The sequence below is a fragment of the Antechinus flavipes genome, chromosome 4, assembly GCF_016432865.1.
Source record: "Antechinus flavipes isolate AdamAnt ecotype Samford, QLD, Australia chromosome 4, AdamAnt_v2, whole genome shotgun sequence".
In the NCBI taxonomy this organism is placed as follows: Eukaryota; Metazoa; Chordata; class Mammalia; order Dasyuromorphia; family Dasyuridae; genus Antechinus; species Antechinus flavipes.
The window spans coordinates 43012346-43037578 of NC_067401.1; the positions used below are offsets into that span (position 1 = coordinate 43012346).

Below are 25233 nucleotides of genomic sequence, written 5' to 3' on the forward strand. Positions count from 1 at the left end.
CCTCTTCCTTATTGACAATATTACTCTTTTGATGCTTGATAATCTTTTGCTTTTTTGTTATTTAATGTATATTGTGTCTCTCTAGTTATTTTATAAGTTTCTTGAAGCCATTAGCCATTTAATGACTACTTTTAAACCCTCTTACTATATAAAACACTGTACTGGGTATGTCCTAAGTTGTAAACTCCTATAGGCCACATATAAATTCTCTTTATTTTGTATCTCATTCAGCTTCTAGAGGAATGCATTGCCCATAGTAAGTGCTTAATAAATACTTTTAAATGTTGACTGAAAGATCTTCAGTGAAATACCAAATAATTTTGGATTGAACTTAATTTTGTTTGCAAAACTGCATATGCTTCTACTTGGATGCCATTTTAGTCACAAAATAAATATTTTTTCTTTTGTACATACAAATCCAGATCTAGAAGGGACCACAAAGACCACTTAATCCAACTTTTTCATTTTAGAAATGAATTTATATTGGTTTTCTCCTGTTCTGGCAAGATGATGGCATGAAGGAAATGAATCAAATAAATAAAAAATTCATTTTGGAAAGAAAGAAGTGTTTTTTTTTATATGTCCTAAATGAAAAATATTTTGGTAGAGCTGCACAAAAGAGAGAAGGATCCTAGCAAAAGTAAGACCGAATAGAACTCTTCTGGAATGAGAACTCCTCAATCCTAAAGGATTTTTAATGTACAATAAAAGCATCCTTAAAAGAAAACTCTGGTTTTCATATTAGTCTGTGAAATAGTTGATAAGTGCTTTTCAATGAATGATATGATAGATTAAATTCAGAAATCTCATTCCTGAAGTAATGTCTTTTGTATTTGCAAATACAAATCCCTTCCCCATCCAGTAACTTCTGGGTGTGTGTATGTATTTATGTATGTCTAAATGAGCAAGAAATAAATGAATGGATGAATGAAAAAGTGAAGGGAGATACAAAAAAGGCTAAAAATACTATGAATATAAAGAGAAATAACACAACCTTTCAAAAAGGTAAAGAAAAAAAGCAAAGCAGAAATGAAAATCAGCAAAATTTTTTCAAAAAAATAATATGAAAGGAAGTAGAGTATATAAGGCAGAATCTTGTGGCCCTTCTAGAAACCATAGAACATGAGCAAGAAACTACAGAATTGTTCAGCAGATAAAGTTTGTATTACTCATGCATGATTTGAAAATAAAAAGCTTTAATAAAAATAAATAAAGTTTGTAAAAGAAATTGGGGGTGAAATTAGGTCAGAACTTGTTGCTCCAAGCACAGAAATTAATTCTAATGCAGAATTTGAAAACCCAACTGGCAGAGTAGGAAAAATTGAATACACAATTAAAACAATAACAACAAAAACTCTTTACCAAAGAAGATTTGGGATGTATTAGTGACATGGAGGAAAATTCTCAGAATAGAAGCAAAAGATAACAATTCTATTAAAACAGTCACAAATTTAGAGTGATACCTTGAAAATAGAATGTACAGAAATAATTAATGATGTGTTTAACATATATTGGACTACTTACCATCTAAGGGAGGGTATGGGAGAAAGGAGGGGAAATTGGAACCCAAATTTTACTAGAGCTAATGTTAATTGTTCATGCATATGTTTTGAAAAATAAAAAGCTTTAATAAAAAATAATATTTAATGAAAAAATAATTAATGGTGACAAATCTCCCCAAAGACCAGGAGGCATCAAACTACCCAAATTCCATGATGCTGTAAACTATACAAGAAAATTGTCAAGAATTTTTGAATAAAAACAAAGCATTAATTGATGAGTTCACAAATCACCATCAGTAACCCTGCATCAGAATTTTAATTCTTTCATTTTCATCTCCTGTACTAATGGAAACAAAGATGGAACAATTTTCTCAAGATGATACTTCTCATCAAAAATCTTTTTTCCCCCTCAAATTTCCATTCTGAAATTTATCTTTTTTTAGCCTCATTAATTCACTACGAGATATCAAAATGATGATTATAGCTAGTGGAAAATACTTAGATATTTTAAAAGATATTCACTAGGTCCTGAACCGTGTCTCAAATCACCCCACATCTAGGCAAAAAGGAAGTGATACTTCAGTTGCTTGGATACCACCGCTAAATTAAATTAGTAGGGCAACATGAAAATATTGAGTCAGCATCAATATTAAAGTCTTATTTCTGTTGAAACTTTTAATACTGCAACAACTCTCCACTCAAGATTCATTGTCATATTTTCATGTCTAAATCTCCCATGAATCCTAGTAAATACAGCTGTTGGCAATCTAAGCAAGCATCTCTGCTAGCAGGAAAATAGAGGAGGGCTTTTTGATTACAAGTAGCCACTTAAGGTAGTCTGCCTTGAACTTGCCCTGATCCCTTGGGTTTGCTGATAAGCTTTACTTCCCCTTTCTACATTTATGCTAGAAAGCCCTCCTTTCTCTCAGCCTAAACCATTTCTCTTTTACCTATAATTGGACACATGATTGCTCAGAAAATTCTTGATTGAATTCTGTTCTGCAAAACGATTGTTTTCTGGGTTGAAATGTCGCTCGATTTCCTATTGTGGAGTAAAGTAAGAGGAAGATTTGAGGGGAGTGGGGAATAGGAGAGCAGACTAGACTAGGGGGTGGAGTAGAATTCAAGGGGTCTTCATTATTGGAGTATTCATTATCCACATCTCTGGAGTGATGGTATTATTCTTTATGACCCCATCTGTGTTTTCATTAAGGTAAAGATTAACACTATCTATCAATGCAGATCAGCAGTGGAGCAGAATATAGCTTAATCCATTATTTGGGGGCATGAGAAGCTAGATTTCCTCCAAAGTTACTATTTACCCCAGTATATGTCACAACTGAGACTTGAATCCAGGTTTTTCTGAATCTAAGGATGGCATATTGCATCTCTGTATTTCTTTGCAGGAAAGTAAAAGTAATCATTATATAAAAACATTTACTTATAAATTGATCACTTAACATTTAGCATTCATTCAAACATCCTTGATGTTTAAAGCCAGACTAGCCAGTCTGTCCTTATCCATTGCCAATTTGTGTTTGCTGATCCCTTCTTGATAAGTGAATCAGAAGTGAAGGTTTCAAATATCACAAGATTAATAGAAGCAGAGCTTTGGAGCTTTTGGAGTATGAAACACTTGAATATTTTTGCAACAAACGCCATCTTATGATTTTTTCTGACAATTTTATTGGAAAGATTGCACTCTTAAAAAAACTTTTTTTCTTTAATTCTTCATTTAATACACTTAGTTTAATAAACTTCATTAACATATAGTTGGATTTGTTAAATGTAAAACAAACTTATTTATATAATTTTCATTTCATTTTTCAGAAATAATCTTCATAATGCTTTTTTAAAAACTACTATAAAATTTTATTATATTCACTTTGTGACTTTTTCCTAGTAGTAGTTATATTTTACTAACAAGGATCTTGTGTATATTTCTTTGATCTGGAAAATAGACTTTGAGGGGTCTCTTAATGTCTTTAGGTTCAACTTAATGTCATGTTTTACAAATATCATGATTTAATTTAATTCAGCAAATATTTGTTCTATGCTGCTTATATGCAAGTTACTGAGCTGGACCCTAGAAGTCAAAAAGTCCCTTCTGGTAATGATCTGATTTGGACTTTCAAAGATTCAACATGAAGTAGACTATTATGTTTATTATTGTTTAAAATCCCTTAACTTCCATTTGAGAGCATACTTGCTTTGCTCTGGTTATAGGTAGAGCAGACATTATCCCAAACCCTAAGCTATCCAGTAGTAGCTTCTGTCACATTTTAAAATTACCACCATATTGTGGTTCAGACTGATTGTCCATCTCCCTTTTACAGTCTGTGGATTTCCTCTGTTCTTTCTGTCCTTGGGACCCCAGATTCTCTTTCCCTGTTCTACACTCTAAAGTTCCAGAACTTTTTCATACTATCTTTAATTTCCAATCCTGTCTTTTCTTTTCATATGGAAATTTCCTTTCCTTATTTTCTTTCTTCTTGATCTTCTAATTATCCTTCAATCTGTTCTTATTATTCATGCTTATCCCAGGAATTTTCCATATTTTAAAGAGTCCTGAATTTCATGTCTATTCCCTCTGTCCCTCATAGTATAACTGTAGGAAAGCCACTTAATCTGTTAACTTCCTCATCTGTAAAATGGGGATAATGATGTCTGTAGAATCTACCTCACAGGTTTGTGGCGAGGATCAGATGAGCTAATGTAAATACTGCATAAATGTCAGCTGTGATTATTTTTTTAGTCAGTCAAATTCCCACAGAGTTTCTAGGGAATAGAAGCTGCTTCTGTTCTTCTGTGGCTTTCCTGGAATAAACCATCATAATTTATATTTTATATACACTTTTATATATATATATATATACACATAAATACCACATAGCTATGTATATATGTGTGGGCATATATAAAAATATATGAATGTATACACATACATGTATATTTGTTTAGATCTTGTTAATATAGTCATTTTCATGTTACTTCCTCTCATCCCTACTGGATTATGAGTTTTTTGAGGTCGGGGACTATTTTCACCTTAACATAGAAGCTGGTACACACTAGGCACTTAATAAATGCTTCTTGACTTTATCATTCCAACCCTTGATAACCCAGCTCCTCACACCTTACTCCCCAGCATGTGCTCTTTGGTCCAGTGCCCCCCGCCTTGTCCCTGGAATGTTCTCCCTCCTCTGCTCCCACTCTAGATCTCTCCCATTCCAGTTACTACTTCTCAGAAGAACCTTTCCCCTACTCCTCTTAATTGCAGTGTTTTTCCCTCTTTTAATTATTTCATATTTATTCTTGCTTTGTGTATATTTGCTTGCACAGTGTCTCTTCCAATGGATTATAAGCTTCTTGGGGCTTTATGAGGTGTTCAGGGACCAGCACTCCAGGGAGAGGGCTTGCTGAGCCCTTTCCAGCTGGGGATGCTCATCCATCTTTGGTACCCAGCTCTCACCTGCGGCTCCAAGAAGCTGTAGCATGGGGCCCGGGCAAGTGCCTCAGCAGACAAGACACGCCAGGTGGAGGGGAACCATCGGGTCTGAGAACAATTTGTTCCAGCCGCCGTGAATTTGTCTGAAGTGAAGCACTTAGAGTTTGATCAGACATTGGTCAAACATGGTCATTCACTGCATCCTGAGCCATCTTGGCTTTTGGAAGAGAGAGTAAAATGACAACTTTGCATCATTCTACTCCCTTAAATCTGGGTCATGTACCTATTGAGACATCACCCCAAAATGTCATTGATCCTGTTCAAAATTTACAAACCGCATAAATTTCTTGAAATTGTCTTTTTTCTCTTTTTGTATCCTCAGCATTCCAGCCAGTGGATGGCACCTAGTGGGCTCTTAGTAAATATTGATTGATTGATTGATTTGATTGGTGAACTGGTGAGAGCAAGACAAGTGCCTGAGCACCTGGGACTAATAGTCATTGTGTCCATGTTCTTTTTACCCACCAGGCCAGTTTTGCACAGAGGATGTGGACGAATGCCAGCTCCAGCCCAACGCTTGCCAGAACGGGGGCACCTGTACCAACCACAATGGGGGCTATGGGTGCGTCTGTGTCAATGGCTGGAGTGGCGATGACTGCAGTGAGAATATTGATGACTGTGCCTTTGCCGCTTGCACCCTGGGCTCCACCTGCATTGACCGTGTGGCTTCCTTCTCCTGCACATGCCCAGAAGGAAAGGCAGGTAAGAAGAACAGGGAGTCTGGTGAAAGGGGAGAAAGTGGATGAGTTTTCATAGCTTGTCCTGTGTAATACTGAAGAGTCTGAAATGCCATTTTAAAGTGTAGATAATTTGAAACTTTCCTTCTTGAAATTTGGTCTTGTATACACAGTGCTAGGAGTCAGAGCTTCAGATTTTGTTGTTTGTTTGTTTTTTTGGTCTGGGTGATTTGGGGTTCACTGAGCACTATTCATTTCTGTTTTTTGTACTTCATTTTTCTTGTTGAAATACAAGACTAGTAACTGCTGACATCTAAAAGTATCTTTTCATCTCCTTGAAATTATAAGATTAAAAACTCTTCATGAATGAAAAGGAATAATTACTAATGATAAAAAGACTTAAGGATCTGATCTCAACATGAAATCTATTTATCAATGCTCTCATTAAACTAAACTTCTGCCAACAAAAACCAAGTTAAAATATGAAGAGTCTAATCAGGAAAGGTTGAAGTAGGAAGTATTTTAGCCCTCTGTCGTCATCCACTCAGCTTTTAAATGTGAAATTAAAGTAGCTAAAACTACTGCTAATTGAATAGCTTTTTAGATGAGGAGGAAGTAGATGAAAAAGTTAGGAAGAGAACAGTTGTGAAACATTTAATCATGAATGCTTTTCCAAAGGCCCCACCTCCGGCTTTTCAACAGGAGTCTTACTCATGTGTCCATAAGCAGACTGCAGACAGGAAAATCCAGTTCCCAGGTGACTGTTCTCGTCAAAGGGACGAGGGGACCTGGTAATGCCTTCTTCAGAACCCCTCAGGCTCCCAGACCAGGAATACTAAGGCTTAAAATTATCTGGGTGCCATTTGTTTAATTTCAATCTCCTTGGGCTGGTAAAAATCCTTCTGCTTACCAGGGATCAGGATTCTAGAGAAAACTCCTCAGGGAAAGGATGAATGGAAGATTTCTTTTCCAGAGGTGGATGTGAGAAAGCTTATTTCCATGTTCATCTGAAGGCAAAAGGTCTGGAACATGAGGATTATATTGAAAAAGCTTCAGTTTCTCCCCGGGTGGGCCCAAGCTAGAACCAGGCTTGGAGAGGGAGTCTCTGTTATTGTATAGATGTCCCACCTTGCTGACATTAACCATCTCAATGTTGTGTTATTGATCACCCTGGTTTGAGTAGACCTTCTGCTTTTTAGTGAGGAGTAATAATTTTCTTCAGTAATGACCTTAGACTGCATTAATGTGGCTTTCTTACCCAAGAGTGGGGAGCCAGGACAGTCCTGCTACATACCCTGCCCTTTCAGGCTACACCTAAAATACTGTGGTCAATTCTGGGCACCACAGTTGCTAAAGGAATTATGCCATATGAGGATAGGTTTGAAGGAACTGGGTTTGTTTAGCCTGAAGTCCCCCCTAAAGGGGACATGATGGCATTCTTCCAGGGTCCAAAGGACTGTCATATAGCAAAAAGAAAAAAAAAATTAGACTTTGTCTTCTTCATTCTGAGGGTCAGAACTTAAAAGCAGTGGGGAGAAATTAAAGAGACATTTAGGTTTGTGTTTAGAACATCTTAATAGCTAGAGAATCCCTGAATTAATTATTGTCTAGGGGAAGATAAAAGAGAGGGAGAAAAATATGGGATACAAAGTTTTGCAAGAGTGAACATTGAAAATTATCATTGCATGCATTTTGAAAAAGCAAAAAGCTTTTATTTTTAAAAAATAGCTAGAGCCTAAAATGGAAATAAACTGTCTCCAGAGGGAATGATCTCCTATCCTTGGAAGTCTTGTAGAAGAGGCTGGATGACCATTTGCAAGGAATGGTGTAGTGAGTGTCCTGGGCCAGCGATAAGCTGGGCTCGATGAGAGTCTGTTCTTGCAACGGGGATTTCCATCTCTCTTCTTCTTGGGACAGGTCTTCTGTGTCACCTGGATGATGCATGTATTAGTAACCCGTGCCACAAGGGAGCCCTGTGCGATACCAACCCCCTGAACGGCCAGTATATCTGCACCTGTCCCCAAGGCTACAAGGGCGCCGCCTGCACGGACGATGTGGATGAATGTGCCATGGGTGAGAACGCGGGACAGGGGGCAGGACGGGTGCCAGGGGGCCCAGAGGGCCGGGCAGATCGTTCTCAGATGGTTCCTAGGCAGTGATTTAACTCATTTACCTCAGTTTCCTGGCCTGTAAAATGGGATAATAACAACACCTACTTCCCAGGGTTGGTGGGAAGACCAAATGAGATAATCATTATAAAGTATTTAGCACAGTTCTTGGCACTATATAAATGGCTATATAAACGTTAGCTATTATTATTAACCTCAGTTTCCTTACCTGTAAAATGGGATAATAAAAGCACCTACTTCCCAGGGTTGATAGGAAGACCAAATGAGATATTAATTGTTTAATGCTTAGCACAGTATCTGGCACAAAGTAGGCACTTTATAAGTGCTAGCTATTATTTAAAGTGCTTATTATAATACGTAGTGTTGTAATAATGATTATCATTATTTTTAACCTCAGTTTCCCCATCTGTAAAATGGAAATAAAAATAGCGCCTACTTTCCCAGGGTTGTCATGAGAATCAAACAAAATAATTATTTAAAGTGCTGCATATAGTGAACACTATATAAATATTAGTTGTAGTTGTTATTTATAACAATAATCTTTATTATTAACTTCAGCAATTATAAAATAGGGGATAATAGTAGCACCTATCTCCCAGAGTTGATGTGAGAACATGGAGAGATTATAATTATAAAGGGCTTAGCATGTTGGCTGGCTATATGAATATTAGTTATTATTATTATTATTATTATTATTATATCCTCTACATAAAGCAGGGGGACATGGTTATACTTTAAATGAGCACAGACTTTTAAAATTGCATTAAACCTCTTTACTTCAAGAGTTTCAGGCTCACATTTGGTGAGAAGCTTGGTATGTGCTCCCAGCAAAGCAAATAGGGTCCTTTGCTGATTCTGAGGGGAAAGCCCTCAGCCCAAAGAGAGTGTTTGTCCTGTCTGATTTTATAGAGGCTAAGTGGGAAACTGAGTCACCGAACTTTCAAGAGCCTGACCTTGCTCCTTCATAGCAAATCTTTGGCAGGGATTGGATGATTGTTGGGTGTTTCAGTCCTGTAGTTATTAGTTATTTCCTTCCTTTTAGTAGAAGATGCTCCCCTGAGGGATTTCATTTTCATTTTCATTCCTATTTTAGCCAATAGTAACCCATGTGAACATGCGGGAAAATGTGTGAACACAGAAGGCGCCTTCCACTGTGAGTGTTTGAAGGGCTACACGGGCCCCCGCTGCGAGATGGACATCAACGAGTGCCATTCGGATCCTTGTCAGAACGATGCTACCTGCTTGGACAAGATTGGAGGGTTCACCTGTCTCTGCATGCCGGGTAAAGGGGGAATCTGGCTGGGCAAGGTCCTCTTGGACAGGAGCTCCGGGGAGGAACGGTGGGTCTGTGTCCAGGAGAGTCCCTGGTAACTGTCAGAATTTAAGAGATGGAGATGACCACTATTAATTTTGACTATGAATCCTGCCCATTGCTGGGGACACCCCAATCTGTATCTTTGCTAAGGGGGCTTAAAAAACCCTGAATTGGTGAGCTGCAGATGCAAAAAAATAATCTGTCCGAGTCATACTGATCTGATTCCTTTTAAAGCAAAAGTTCTTAATGTGGAATTCATGAAGCTATGAATATATAAGTACATATACACGCATTTACACCCAAATTTTTATTTTATTTCATTTATATGTTGATATCTACTTTTTTACATGTATCTTTTTTATTTACTTTTATGTATATATACACATTTCTATTTTATTTACTTTTATACATGTATATGTATTTACACATATTTCTGTTATTACCTTTATACATATATGTATGTATGCCTTCATACACATACCTATTTATACATGTGTATATATAAAACGTGTATATATAAAATACACACATATATGTATATGTGTGTGAATTTTAAAAAACACCACTTTTTCAGTATAACTGGTTTCCTTTGTAATTGTAGGAATATATAGATTATTTTATGCACTTAAATATATTTTTTAATTTAATTTAAATTCAAATTTTCAATTCCACTTTTTCTTCCTCCTCCAGTTCTTCCCATCCACTTATTTTATGCATTTAAAAACATCATTCTGAGAAAGGTCCTTAGGGTTCACTGCCTGTGTACCAAAGGAATCCATGGCACAAAATGGCTTAAGAACTCCTGCTTTAAAAAAACTCTCATAAAATTCAAGTTCATATAATAGCTAAGTTAATAGATTTTACAGTGTAGTTATAGTATAGTAAGATATTGATTTTTACTATAGCAAATGCTGTTTACTGTCAGATTCCTTTTCTTGTAATGAGGGGGAGTGTTCCCTCATTGTGAATTTAAGATATTTGTCAGTTGACCGAAATGCCCCTCACCATGCTCATCTCCTGCATAAAACAAAGTACAGCTATGTATTTGTTGGGTTATTCCGGCTTTTCCAGATGGCTTTTATTATTGAACCTGTGGGTTTTGAAAAGAGTGTATATTAGAGTATACCAGCCCTTAGGCACATGCTGTGACTCCCATCATGGAAGCTCTAATTAGACCTTCAGGACCACCCCTGAGAGAAAGGTGGATTGAGATGGGGGTCTTCTGACTTCATTCTTCCAGAGAACACAGTCTGACTGCTCTTTGGGTACTATTGTCAGTCTCAGAACCAGTTCTCAGAGTGTGAGGTGGTGATATTCCATGGCCTGGTGTTTGAGTGGGCAGATAAGATACGGGACACAGTAGCATTCAATTTTAACATGCTATTGAATTGTATCTAGGATATACTGCAACATATCTAACATATATAGGACTGCTTGCCATCTAGGGAAGGGGGTGGAGGGAGGGAGGGGAAAAATCGGAACAGAAGCGAGTGCAAAGGATAATGTTGTAAAAAAAAATTACCCTGGCATGGATTCTGTCAATATAAAGTTAGTATAAAATAAAATAAAATATTAAAAAAAACATGCTATTGAAGGTTAAGTAGACTCTCATGTTATAGAGTGATGGATTTGGTGCTAGACACTACCTTCCTTAAAAAAATGATCAAAAAACTGAAGAAAGTTTAAGCTTCAAGAGAAAATATGTTTCAAATATCAGATATAAATCTCCTGAGCCAGCAGGGTAATGAATGGAGATATAAATTTTCCTGGCTCTTTTGTCCTTGATTTACTAAAGGATATAGTGAAAGGTCTTCTGCCTTTAGACTGTGGAGATCATAATTTTAGAGGAAAGGAATGAGATTCCTAAAAGGGTCAATTTGTTTTTTGATCAGAGATGGTAGATCACTCGTTGCCATAGACCTCCATTACCCCCATAGTGGTCTGGTTAACTTTTACTCTTCTCCCATTGCCCAAATATTTAGAATTCATTTCCCCTGAGCTTTGATGACTGAAGCCTTTTCTCTTTGTATAACCATTGTCTGCCTATGGAGGCTGCTAGAACCATCTGCTGAAGTTATCATGCTTTCTGAGGAGCTTTTGGATACCTAGAACACACTCCCTTCTGAGCCTTTTGTGTGGTCCGTTTTGTATTCAGGTTTCAAAGGTGTGCACTGTGAATTGGACATCAATGAGTGTCAGAGCAATCCTTGTGTGAACAATGGACACTGTCTCGATAAAGTCAATCGCTTCCAGTGTGTCTGTCCTCCCGGTAAGTACCATCTGCCCTAATTTTCTTGTAAAGCCCATAGCCAACTGACCGGAGGGAGGAAGTTATATGTGGAAAAGACCTCAGGAGCTCATTAAAATGAGTAATTTGAAGGTTGTTGAAAAGTTAGTGCTAAAAACTCATTCATCTTCTAAATCCCTTATGGATGGAATTTTTAAGTTCATTCTTTTTTTTTAATTTTTAAATAACTTTTTATTAAGTTCATTCTTAAGATCCTGGATTTCTCTATCTTCATGTGTCAGGAAACTCCCTCCTCACAGATGCTTCCCATTGTATGTCGTTCAGAATTTGATTTTCCCTCAGTTCATATTCTTGTGGTTTCATGTAAGACCAATTCTTTAGTCATTTCCTTACTTATGGATCCAAGGCAGAAAATATAGCAGTCATTCTAAGGAAGTCCACTTCCTCCTTATTCCCCCAACTCTGACATGAATTCACGCCAAGTCATTTACCTAATGGTCTGATTTATCCCATTGTTTCTTCAAAAAATGGTTGCTTACTGCACCTGGAGCAATCATTGTTCCTTGTGGGTTCCTTCCCCTCTGAATCTTCTCTGGTTTACCTGGAATTGCACGCCTTCTACCAGGAAATGGCAGTGTTCAAAAATAACTACAGGTGCTGATGACTCAACTTTTTGCTCCTCCAGTTATTTCTGTGGCTTCTTGGTCAGAAAAGCTCTAATTATCCCTGACAGTGCAAGTTGACTTTACTTCTGTCCTGTCCATAATCTTAACCCAACCCTTCTCTGGGGTATTTACAAAAGCGTGACCCCTCTGAGTCACATTTGGACCTCCTGTGTTTCTTTCAGGTTTCACTGGATCAGTCTGCCAGATTGACATTGATGATTGCTCCAGTACTCCGTGTCTAAATGGTGCAAAATGCATTGACCATCCCAATGGCTATGAATGCCAGTGTGCTACAGGTAGAGCTTTGTTGCTTCTGTTTCTCTTTTGTACCTTTTGCAAATGCCCCTCAACAAAATTAGGAGAATACTTATGGAAGCTTCTCTGCATGGGTAACAAAAGCAAGTTGGGGAGGTATGGAAGGAATGGCCTTCCATTGCATTTCTTTCCACGGGATTTTCACTTCTCCTATTGCTTCCAACCTATTTGACCCCTCCCCCTTTTCTCCCATGATAAGTCTGCACAGTAATGGGATTTCTTGGTGCTGTTCCACCTTCTCTCCCATGAGAATAGCCTTTCTGAGTGGTAGCCCCTTGGTCAATGTCCTTCTGCTTTAATTTTTGGCAGTAGTGAGTTTTCAAATGTTTGATTTTGTTTATTATTTATTATTTATTAATATTATTATTATTTATTATTGTAAAAATGAATGTATTTTAGTTTGTTAATTTTTTTCACCCATGGGGCTTTTTGACAGGGAAACTTTTCCCTCAACTCCAAGATAAGTAGCTGAATAAATAATTGAAGTCCAGGGATAAATTATTGTATGAAGAAAGAGAACAGGTGTTATTAGCATCCATTAGCATCTAACTCTGGGAAAGGCTGGCTTTCCCCTCATTGCCCTTTATGTTACTAGAGCAATTGGCCTAATAGAATAAATGTAGTCTTAGATTCATAAGGTCTGATTGTGGGTCCTTACTAACTGTGTCAGTATAACACATGACTATCAGCAAATCATTTAACTTTGAGCTCCTGGAAAACGGAGGTAATACTTAGACAACTCAGGATGGAAGTGAGAAAAGTGCTTTATAAATTTTAAAGCACTATTAGTTAACCGTCACAGTAAATCTTTTTACATATACATATTCTTAGGCCATGAGCACAAATTCCCCTTTCATATGTGAAATCAAATAAGCATATATTTTGATCCAGTCTACTCATCTTTCTCGCCTTTTTCTACAAGTTTACAAAATGACATTTCCAGATCACTTGAGAAAGCAAATTTCTACCATCTTTTGTCTTTGATTACCAGAGAAAGTGGGAAAGCATCCAGTTTTCTTTGCATTCAAATAGGCTCCCTTTTTTAATTAAAAAAAAAATATTCCATTCCTAAAGAATCTAGTCATCATGAACATCCTGATTCTGACTTTCTAGGGAACTGATATCAGTACAAAATTAGAATAGAGAACCAGCATGATGTAGGAGAGAAAGCACTCTATTCAAGATTCTCAATCCAACCAACTATGGTGATTTGGTGACCACAGGTGAACCACTGTAGTATTTTTTCCTGTAGTCTCTAGTCATCTGAAAACATATTGATGTGTACATAAATACATCATACTAAGCTGATGCCCTCATGTCTAGTCCCAGAGGACATGATTGTGGGATTTTAAAATGTCTATTTACATTAAAAGGGAGAAGGAGGCCTTCTTCTAGGCTATCAGAGTCAGTGGAAGGATGGGAGGGAAGGGCCAGCTCCTGCTCACCCACAAGCCACTTAGGGGTAATTAGCCCTTTTCTTCATTCCCCTTAATCCTGATGGCCATTTCATTCATTTATTAATTTAACAGGTTGTATGCATAGCTCTGTATGAGGTGTCCTAGGACAGGTAGAAGAAATAAAATGCTAGTGTGGTTGCTGGTTCCAAGCTAGAGCACACATACATGAAATCATTAAGTAACAATTCACCACAGCACCTGAGTAAGTGATAAGGGATTGTTACAAAAGGCAGGAACTCAGAGGATAGAAGGATGAAAAAAGCCAATAGGGAAGGCCTTCATGATGCAACAGGTGAGACATAAGCTGAAGTATTGATTGGATCAGGTGGAATTAGGTGGGAAAGGATCTGGAGAACGTGGACAAGTATTCTCACTGAGGGGAATTACATATTTGAATTTGAGACTGACTATAACGTATCAGGACATTGAGAATACTGGAGCAGTTAGAGAGAAGGTTATATAAGTGACATGAAGGGCCTTGAAAGGCAAGCTCAAAAGTTTAGATTTAGTTGTGTGAGTAATGATGATCAATTGTGGGTTTTTGTTTAGGAAACTGTGACATGATATTTTTAGGAGGTTTTATCTGGAAGAGAGGGAAGGTGGTTTGGAGAAGAAAGTGAAAGGGAGGCTCATTAGAAGGCATGCAGTATTCCAAATACAAGATATCAGGTAATTGGTCAGGTGATGTCAGCGGGGCTAAAAAAAAGAAAGAGATATACAAACAAAAGGAAAAATTAAAAAAACTTTTGGGACTAATTGGACATAAGTGATAGAGAAAGAATAGTAATTAAGACTTTATTCCCATCCTAAATAAACCAAATTGACTTTTTCCCTATGTAGGAAGTAAGCCAGATTTGGTATAAAAAGGTAGGAATAACTAAACTTTATATTAGTAATGACTGTCCAGTGATGTTTAGTCAAAAATAAAAATACAGTAATTCTTGACATTAAGTTAATCAGTGATTAAAGTGGGATTTAAATTATCCAAACCTCATTTTGCAAACTTACCATGTTTAAGTGAGGGGGACGCTGACACTTTGATTGTTCTCTGCTAAAATCCCTACATTAGCAAACCACTGGATGGGAGCAGTAAAAAGGTATCACTGTGCTTTTCATTCAGGAGAAGGCCTCCCTCCCTGATGAATTTGACCTTCGCTGATTTTACAGGTTTCACGGGACTTCTGTGCGAGGAGAACATTGACAACTGTGACCCCGATCCCTGTCACCACGGCCAGTGCCAGGACGGGATTGATTCCTACACCTGCATCTGCAATGCCGGATACATGGGGGCCATCTGCAGTGAGCAGATTGACGAGTGCCTGAGCAGCCCCTGTTTGAATGAAGGCCGCTGCATCGACCTGGTGAACGGCTACCAATGCAACTGCCAGCCTGGCACTTCAGGTGAGGCAGTCTGTGTTTCTCTTTGATTTGGGGCCTTGGTCTTTCTTCACATTTCACCCACAGACTCAGATTTTCCTGGCTTACGTGCAGCAACATTTTTTTAAAGTGCCTGATTCTGAGAAATACTCGGCCAAACCACATCTATAAATATCTTTAGAAGCAGACACTCCTCCTGTCCAGTTGAGGGTTTAGAAAATTGATCATTTTTCTATGTATAGCTCTAAAGGTTTTTAGTTTGTAGTTTAGTTAATTTAGTTTATTAGTGGTGTTATAGTCCTGAATGCTTACCCCTTAGGGGGAAAAATGAAATTATTTTTATTAAATACAACAGCTCAGTTGCTTTGGGATAGCCTCTCTACTTTTACTTTTTCCCCACTCTTCTAAAAGTAACAGATATTTTGGATCTTTGATAATTTTCTTGTGATCGCCTGATCTCCATACTCAGTCTTGAATCTCCATTTTGCCTCTAAACCATTCTTGGACGTTGGGAGGGTCATTAGGGAGAAACAATCTAGGATTGTAGAAGCTGAAGGCAGTTTGTAAAGGTCTTACTGTAAATCTGGGAGTGTGAACGCATACCTCCATCCCCCATCCCAGTTATAGATTTCCTTGTTAAATTTACCAAGCTCAGGTGAATGGCTATTTGTGTTTGTTAGGGATGAGAACATGCTACTTCATGGCAGGTAATTGTGAGATTATTTTCTTAGTTGGCAGCATTTCACAGACTTCCCTGAATTCCAGTTTTACTTATTAGATGAATATTTATTGCCATGCTGGCTGTGCACGGACAGAGAGGTTCTATTTCTCAGATCAAAGAAAAAATGTATTAGAGAAAGATTAACCAGTGTATGCCTTTGTGAGAAAAGTACCTGCCAATACATTGGGTGATTGATTGAAAACACATTTGGGACTCGAAGAAAGTGGTCTATGTAGGGGGCAAAGGGGGAAGGGTGGTCAGATGCCTTCAACTTATTTTTTTTTATTTCCAAACCAATTTCTTCAAACATGTCAAAGGCCCTGGTCTTCATCCAGGACCTCGTACATGCCAAGTTTGGAAACAAAGTCCTTTTTGAATTACTCAAGCATACAAAAAAACATCCCCATGCCTTCACAGCTGAAAATGCTTCTCCCTCCCTCCACGTTTAGATAACTCCCTAAAAGGGCTGAATGGATCTTTGTGAAACCTTCCAAAAGCAATTTGCTTCCGGGCTGGTCCCCAGACATGAGAAATTGCAGCCCCAAAAGAAATTTGAGAGATTTACAAGCAACTGAATGGAGTCCTCAGAATAGAAGGGTTGTCTCGGTCTTTACTATCTATCCCACTTTATTCAGCACGCTCTAAAACTGGGTGAAGAGTTAACTGGCAGGTACTTTGTTTTCCCTAGGATTATCCCATCAGGCCAGGAGGTATCAGGTGGGTGCCCTAGGGGGATGGGGTAAGAACCTGTCCCTGAACTGGACAAGAAATAATTGATTGCTTTTGCAAACAGCACAATTAAAAGGAGGAGCCATAATCGGGCTCCATAATCCAGTTGCACTGGGTAGAAGTGGGAAGTTTTAAAGGAAGAGAAATGAAATTTGATTTTAGAGACTTCAGATTGTAACAGGTGGATTTTATGGGATTTGCAGATAGAGGAATTATTAGTGACTTCAGTTCTGAAGATAACAGTCAAGAACAGTCACTCAGGAAGCTTCTGTTCTGCCAGAGCTGACTCCTGTATTACTTCCATTATCATGAGATCAAAATTGTCTCTGTCTTTTAACCTCTTGCTCTTGCTCTGCCTTCTGGAACTCACACAGAATAGGGCAGCAGGCAGAGTAAGGAACAGTGAATGAGAAGGCAAGACCTTTACCTGAAATACTCAGGGCCCGGTTAATGAGACCAATGCTGTTTATTTTTTCTTTTTAATTTTTAATTTTAGCTAATACCAGGCAACTGGTATTGTGCAATTAGACCATGACTGCGTTTTAAGTTCCAGGGCAAGTTATGAGCTAAAAACTGCAAACCAGTAAAATGACAAAATAGGCAGTTTTGTGTAGTTTCTTTTTTATTTTTAAGCTCATTGTAGGCTGGATATATCACTACCATCATTACATGGCAGCCTTTATTGTCTATGTTTCTGATAATAATAAAGAACGGGAAATGTGTCACTGAGAGAGTTTTCTCCTATCTTTGCAGGGGTGAATTGTGAAATTAATTTTGATGACTGTGCAAGTAATCCCTGTGTTCATGGGATCTGTATGGATGGGATTAATCGCTACAGCTGTGTCTGTTTGTCAGGATTCACAGGTAATATTCTGTTTTCTTTTGAAGATCTTCCTTCCAGCTCATTAATTTCAGAAAAATGACATGGAAAACTTAATTTTTCATTTTTCCTCCTTTCCTGTAATATATGTCAGTTGGAAATTTTTGGTCTGATTGCTCAGGGCCACCTGTAAGCAACACTTAAGGAAGAAGAAAGAGAGACAGAGATGGGAGAGACAGAGAGAGGGAGAGAGGAAGAAGAAGGGAGGGAGGAGAGAAGATAGCTATATTGATATATATGTATACATACATCCCCACACATAACATGTACACCAGAGGTAAACACCAGCAAGAAACAGTCTCCCTAAATAAATACTTCACCACTCTCTCCTCCATCCTGGATCCTTCTTTTTGAAGGGTTGTTGGGTGAGATCAGGATTTAGGAAAAGTCAGCTCAGTTTGACAAACATGACTGAGAGCTTCCCACCTCCCCACAGAGAGAAACTGCTGAAAATTTTTCAGATTATAAACTCCTCTTAGATGATTATAAATAAGTGGAACAATATTCCTACCCCTTTTTAGTCTAAGACATGCTAGTGAACTTTTTGGAAAACAACCAAAAGGACATAGTGTATGGACAAGGATAAAAATATATCTACTTTCTGTTTTCCTTCTGGATATTCACCCAGGATGTCTGCAGAGTAGTCTCACTGGTTAGAAAAACACTGCCCCGGTTTTTTATTTTATATGGCAATATACAAGTAGGTACTTAATAAAGGTTTTAAAAGACAAAACAAATATTTTAAGTGATGATGCTATAATAGGCCCACCATATTGCTATTTACAATCCTCCTAAGACATTTCCTTCCTAGATTTTCAAACCATGATGTTAGAAGGCAAATCCAAGCCAATTATAAATGAGTGCTTACAGTTCTCCAGTTAATGACTTATCTTCCTCTCATGTTTCACAATTGCTTGTGTTCTCTTACCTGGCGTGCCACAAAGGTTATATGATTGTGGGTCACTTGAGAAAGCTATCCATTGCCTATATTGGGTAATAGTAGCCTCTCTTCATTAGGGAAAAGCGCTCACGTGCCAGGTATGACCAAGGGCTATATATGGCTTGTGTCTGCCAGACAATATTCGTGCCCTGAAATGTCCTACTTAAGAAAAACTGATAGCTAACTAAACATAAAAAAATTGTGCTGGACAATGGCACATTGTTGCTGAAGAGGTAACTAACTGTTCCCAGTAGCCTTGTAGTAGCACTTTGGAAGAACATCAGCCTGGAAAACTCTTCCAGATAACAAGTTTCGTGTTAAAAGTATTTATGCCTCAGCTTGGCCAGTTTTCTCAGAAAGTTTTTGCAGAATACAAAGATTCTTTTTGGCAAGTAAAGAAAGAGAGAAATAAGCAGGTTGGAAATATGCTAAAATAAACTTAAGGTGGGGTATAAAACTCAGACCAGGCAGGAAGTGGGATGTTATGATTTGGGTATGAGCCTAGATCCTCTCCCTGGGACCTCTCTCTGTCTCTTAGTCTGGGAAGTTTAAAATATCAGTGGCTCTTGTGGTATGTGCCCACCACCTGGCAGTATGTGATGTTGTCTCCTTTCCTGTATTCTATTTTTTGCTATTTTAATAACAGTTTATATAATTTAAGGGAGTCTTTTAAAAAATAAATTCTGCATTTTATACCTGCTGATACTTTCTATTTGTGTAGTGGGTTAGGAAATACTGAGTCAACATCCCAGAAGAGAGCCAAAGTGTCAGTAAAGCTGGTTTAGAGTAGAAATAAATTAGGCATACATATACTTTCAAAAAAATTTATTTTTCAGGGCAGCTAGATAGTGCAGTGGAGAGTACCCTCCCTGAAGTCAAGAGAACCTGAGTTCAAATCTGGCTTCAGATGCTTAATACTTCCTAGCTGTGTGACCCTGAGCAAGTCACTTAACCCCAATTGACTAAGTAAAAAAATAAATAATTAAAAATATTTTTTGTCTATTAAGAATTTTTTCTTCTTTTATTTCCTCCCATTGTCCCCCACTTAAATGAAAAAGAGGGAAAGAATATTCTTGTGACAAATATTCTTAGTCAAGCAAAGCAGATTTACTTATTAGTCATGTCCAGAACGGCAAATCTTCTTTTCCATTTTGAATCTCTTTTGGGAGATAAGTTGCCTGCTTTGTTACATTTGTAAATTAAGGGGAGCTCACTTTAATCTTTGGTGTAACAGCTTCCTCTTTAGTTCTTTGGAACCAGTGATCATGATTACTTTGATCAGCTTTCTGGATCCTTTGAAAATTGGCAAACATATAATCCTATACCTCACCCAACTCCTTATTTTAATTTAATCAATAATTATGAAGTTATCTGCAAGGTAATACCTCCGGTCCCTTTTTCTGAGGATATTAGCACCTAATGGGAAGGAACTATTTCTGGGTCATTCTCTTTGCACTCCTTCCAGACAGAGCTCCCTTGCAAAATGCCCTTTGAAACAGTTGGCCTAGAGTCAGGTTCCAGGAAGAGTTAACAACAAATATTTATTAAGCTCCTTTCTCAATGTAATTCAAGTGTCCTAAGCACTGGGGCTCCAAAGCTGAAGGCAGGGAGGAAAAATTGGGTTGAATTACTTACTGAGAATATGACATGTTTTCAGATTCAGTCTGATTTCTAATTTTGCTTTTTCATTAGATAAAATGTGGTCTTGATCTTGGCATTTCTGTTCATCTTATTCCCCTGCCCCTAATATTACTGCAATTTTGTCCCTCCTCCCAAGTGTTTCCCTCCATTACTTACCCCTTCTTACCAATATGCCCATGTTTCCCATTCTTCTCACTCCTCCCAAAGTGAAATTTCCATAAACTGCATGAAATTACATTCGTGTCAGAAGTCCCTCTGACTCAGTGAAGAAGACAAAAAAAAAAAAAAACAGTTACTGGTTTAAAAAAATCCACCCCAAAAGAACTAAAGAATTAGGGGATCTTTCTTCTGACTCAGTATTGAATTGCTGCGTGGGGAGAGTCGATTCATAGCTTTTGCCAGTGGCAGATATCTGCTGCATGTCTTTCAATCAGGATTAGCATCATTTATTATGATCTCAAGGTGGGAAGGACATTAAATATCACCTAAATCAACATCCTCATCTTACATAAAGGAAGGGAGAGCTGTTTGGGTGTGAAGCATCTTCCAGTGGTCACAGACCTGGGCTTAAATCTGGATCTTCAGTGTACAAGGGACAAGTCAAGGAAATAGTACCTAAAAATGAATTAGTAGGAAAACGTTATTTTAAAAAAGGAAAATAGTCACAACTGTGATATTATAAACAAAATATTACTGATTCATTAATACTAAATCACCAGTAATGAATGATTTGGATAATTAGGTAAGAGATTTAAAAAAAAAAGTTTTGATACCCACACATTAAATGTATATGGCTCTGTTTATTGCAATTTCTGGTTCTAAATGTGTGGTTGGCATTGAGATGGGAAAAGAAAGAATATTTTGTGTTTGTTTCTTTTGAATGGGATATTCCCTAAAATTTATAAATTCTTTCCTATCTGGATGTTGCTACCATTTACTTGTATGTGTTTCAAAAGCACTTCTAATTCAGCAAGTCCAAAACAGAATTCATTTTCTTTCCTCCAAATTTTCTCTTCTTTTTAATTTGTTTTTGTCCATCATTTTCCCAGTCATACAGGCCCACAATTTTGGTATCATCCTCGCCTCCTAGCAAATTCCACATACCTAACCTTTTGCCAAGTTTTATCATATCTACCTTCATAGAATCTCTCATACTTGTTCCCCCCACTCACATGAACACTACTAGCCTGATACAGGTTCTCATCACTTCTGCAATTTAGTCTAGCTGCTTTAAATCACTTTCCACTCCAATCCATCCACCACAAAGCTGCCCAAGGATTTTTCCTGAAGCCCAGGATGATAATGGTACCCTTTCTCTTTCCTATTCATTAACCTCCAGTGGCTCTCTATTGCTTTTGGTATCAAATATGAATCCTCTGGCTTTTAAAAGCCTTCACAAAATATTAAAGATATTTTCTCTATTCTGTAATCCAGCAATATTAGCCTCCTTTCCTATACCTTTTTGCTGTCTGTCCCCATGTCTGAAGTGCTCTCCCTCCTCATTTCTGAATTCTTTATAGACTTAATGGAAATCCCATTTTCTCCAGGAAGCTTTCTTCCCTCCTGTGCTCCCCGTACTGTTAGTACCTTCCTTCTGAGAGTACCGTCCATTTGCTCTGTGTGTTTATTGTGTCTACATATTATATATATATATATATATTACATTGTATATAATTTACATAATTGTGTTTATTTGTATGTTGTCTCCCATGAAAACTTGAGTTTGTTGAGAGTAAAAACAATGTTGTTTTTCTTTGTAACTCTGAGTTTAGCATAGTGTCTGATACATAATAGACTCTTAATAAACATTGACTGCCTGACTGGTTTGGGTATAGATAAAACATTGATTAATCATAACGCAGTTCATTTGAGTCTTTAGGTAGAATTCTTTAATAAAAGAGAGGTAACCCCAAGAAGTCAAGACTATAGTAAGATCTATTCCAAAGACCACTTCCTGGTTTATATCTTATGTTACCAATTTACACCAGTTTCCAGCCCAGATAGCTTAATGTAATCCCATATGGTTGGAATGCTGCCTTACAGGTGGTCACACTCATCGCCAAATTAAAATTGCTAGCTTGATGGTCCAGAGAGTTTTTAAAGGTCCTTCTGAACCATTAGAAGAGGATTAAGTTATGTTCACACTAAGAAAAGAAAGTAGACTGAAATAAGGATTATTTCAATATGTGAGGATTATATCAATATGTAAGGACTATATAAATAAAGTCTGAAATAAAAAATTTGTACCTTTTATAAAGCCAGATCTCACTCCCTTTTGTCCCAGTTCATACCATTTTCCTATCGGTGCATTTCAACAGCACCTTTTTTTTTCCTGTTCCTCCTCCTTCTCTTCCTCAGCCAAGCCTTTGCTATACAGACTTCAGACTTTTGTTACACCACTATCATTCCATAGCTGTTCCTTTGGAAATTTTGTACAAGGAGTTTTCCCAACCATATCAGTCACCTCTTTTGTTCTCCAGGATATTTGTCCATCTTCCACCAAGTATGTCATTTCTCTGATCACAATATGCTTCAGTTTTGTCTGTACCAAGCAATAATTTCTTAATATTTGTTGATTGAGTGGTTCAGCATCTGAATGACTACAGTAAATCTTAGAACACCTTTGCCTTTTTTTCTTTGACACTATCTCCAGTGACCTCAATCTCAAGTCAAGAGCACTTTAGCTCCTTTCTGATAATTCTGCACCATAGACTGTTATCACCCACAAATTCTTCCTCTTCCAGATCTTAAAATCCAAAATTGCATTCTTAGCTATCTGCTCCCACTTAATTGATGGCTTTTAATGGTGTCCGACATTGCCATTTTTGTTCCCTTGGTTCTCTCTGGTCCTCCTCATCCATTACTCCAAAGCTGATCTACTTGCTTGCATATCCAGCTCAGACTCATTTTAGTACCATTCTAATCCCTTTAGCCTTTTTGCCATTCCTGTTTTCTCATGAACTCATCTTGGATTCTGTTTTCTTCTCTCCTGCATTGCTGGAAAACTAATAAAACCATGTTGATGAGGTCTATTGTAAATTCATTCCAGCTGAACTCTTCTGGATTAGATTGTTCATTGGGAAGTTTTTTATTTATTGGATATTGACTTCCTTTCAATCCTGCCACTATTATAAACATTTTCCATTCTCATGAAGTGTACATACCCTTCACTTTGTCCGCTCCAGCAATTCTCTCATCTCCTGACTGCTCAAAAAAAAAAAAAGTCTATTCACTATCAACTTCCTCAACTTTCCTTCTCTTTATGATTTTCCTACATCTCCAAGTAGTTTGTTATGTTTGTGTGAAGAATGAACAGAAGAGGAAAAACTAAAAACAGGGATACCAGTTTTTGTGTCATAAAATAGGTGTTGAGGTAGTGACCATAAGAATAGAGCAAAGGGAACATATTTGAGATATATGGTGTCAGAATCAATGGATTTGGCAATGTTGCTAATGTGAAGGTTAAGGGAAAATGTGGAGGCAAAAAATATTTCTGGAGTTTTGAACATAAATGTCAGAGCCACTACCAATTCCTTAAATATTTTCTTGTGAAATGTATGCATAAGGAAAACATGTATTGATTCCCTTTGCCATAGGACAAAGATGCAATGTTGACATCGATGAGTGTGCCTCGAACCCGTGCCGCAAGGGTGCAACGTGCATCAATGATGTGAATGGTTTCCGTTGCATCTGCCCAGAAGGACCTCACCATCCCAGTTGTTATTCACAAGTGAATGAATGCCTCAGCAATCCCTGCATCCATGGGAATTGTACAGGTGTCGCCAATGGGTAAGTTTATTTGGTTTGAAGTTTGATATCCTATATGGAACTCCCATGTTTCTCTGTGGAAGAAATAGTCCTAAGGGTAATTTCTAGTTGGATTTGCAGTAGTTTTGCAAAAAGCTAGAAACGAAATTAGCTCTTTGTAAATATTAAAATAGTCATTTTCCCATTGTTGTTATTTTAAATTCAATATTCACAGCAAACAAGTAACCATGGGGGTAAATCTTCAACTCAGACCCTACAATTTGAACCATTTACATCTTGAACAAATTGGGGGAGGGTGACAAGAATTACATCATTGTCAAGGATACCCACATCGGGCCAAGGCTTCCAGGCTGAGAAAACAGAGAAATGCATTTGTTCCTTGTCCCTTGCTGAATCTCCAATTATAGAGTTCTGTTCTCTTTGATTGGATTTTACTTCTGTTTTTATGGCTGTAGTGAATGGGATTAAATGAGCTTATTTTTTCTCTCTCTTCCTTAGCTCAGGGTTATGTTCCAGTAGTAATTTAGCATCAAAAGCAGGAATTTCTCAAGTGTATTATTTGGTTTTCTTTCAGGTACAAATGCCTCTGTGAAGCAGGCTGGGTTGGAACCAATTGTGAAGTGGATAAAAATGAATGTCTCTCCAACCCTTGCCAGAATGGAGGAACCTGTGACAATCTGGTGAATGGATACAGGTGTACCTGCAAGCAGGGCTTTAAAGGTGAAAAAAAAGGGCTCATTTCTGCCCAGTTTTGGACCGGGTAGGGTATTCAGTCACTTTTGTGGAAGGAACAGGAAAAGGATTTTTATTTCACTTGCTAGTTCTCTTGAGACATACAATGTTGATTGGTGGGTTGCAGAGACAATTCAGGGAAAGGAAGGTGGAGGTCAAGTGTATTTAAAGTACGATGGCGTTTGGAGGGCAAGGGATCCATGCTCTCCATTCCCTTACAATGGAACCATTGTTCACTTTCTGATGTTCTCAGATAATCACCTCTTTGCTTTCCAGGAAAGTAGTCATTCAGGAGTTCTTTATATCTATCCCTTGGGTCCCCATTGTTCTGTTTCTGCCACCAGCTTTTGGAAAACTCAGGAGAAAGGCTTTCTAGTATTTTACTAATCTATTATCCATAATCTTTGGGAAACCAGTTTTTTTTTTAAGAAGTGCATTTTTCTTCTACTTTTTAGTCAGCATATATTTTGGGACTCTAACCAAGATCTTCTGACTCTCATTCCTTTTTTTTGTTCATCTTAATGATGTTTTGAGAATCAGGCATTTAAGGTAGGAGTTGGGCTAAGTAGCCAGTGAGGTCTCTTCCAAATCTCAAATTCAGAAATTGTGATTTTCCATAGTGCATCAAGATT

The 25233-nt window shown here is 37.7% G+C and overlaps 1 protein-coding gene across 1 annotated transcript in view; it reads left to right on the plus strand.

The window, feature by feature from the left end:
- NOTCH2 (notch receptor 2) overlaps positions 1–25233 on the plus strand; it is a 76874-nt gene that overhangs the window by 24800 nt on the left and 26841 nt on the right. Inside the window, exons 4-12 of the mRNA XM_051992873.1 lie at positions 5476–5709; positions 7602–7757; positions 8907–9095; positions 11284–11397; positions 12224–12337; positions 14981–15214; positions 17394–17504; positions 23698–23890; positions 24444–24589. Of these exons, the coding sequence (XP_051848833.1) occupies positions 5476–5709; positions 7602–7757; positions 8907–9095; positions 11284–11397; positions 12224–12337; positions 14981–15214; positions 17394–17504; positions 23698–23890; positions 24444–24589 (1491 nt within the window). The remainder of the gene's footprint in view (positions 1–5475; positions 5710–7601; positions 7758–8906; positions 9096–11283; positions 11398–12223; positions 12338–14980; positions 15215–17393; positions 17505–23697; positions 23891–24443; positions 24590–25233) is intronic.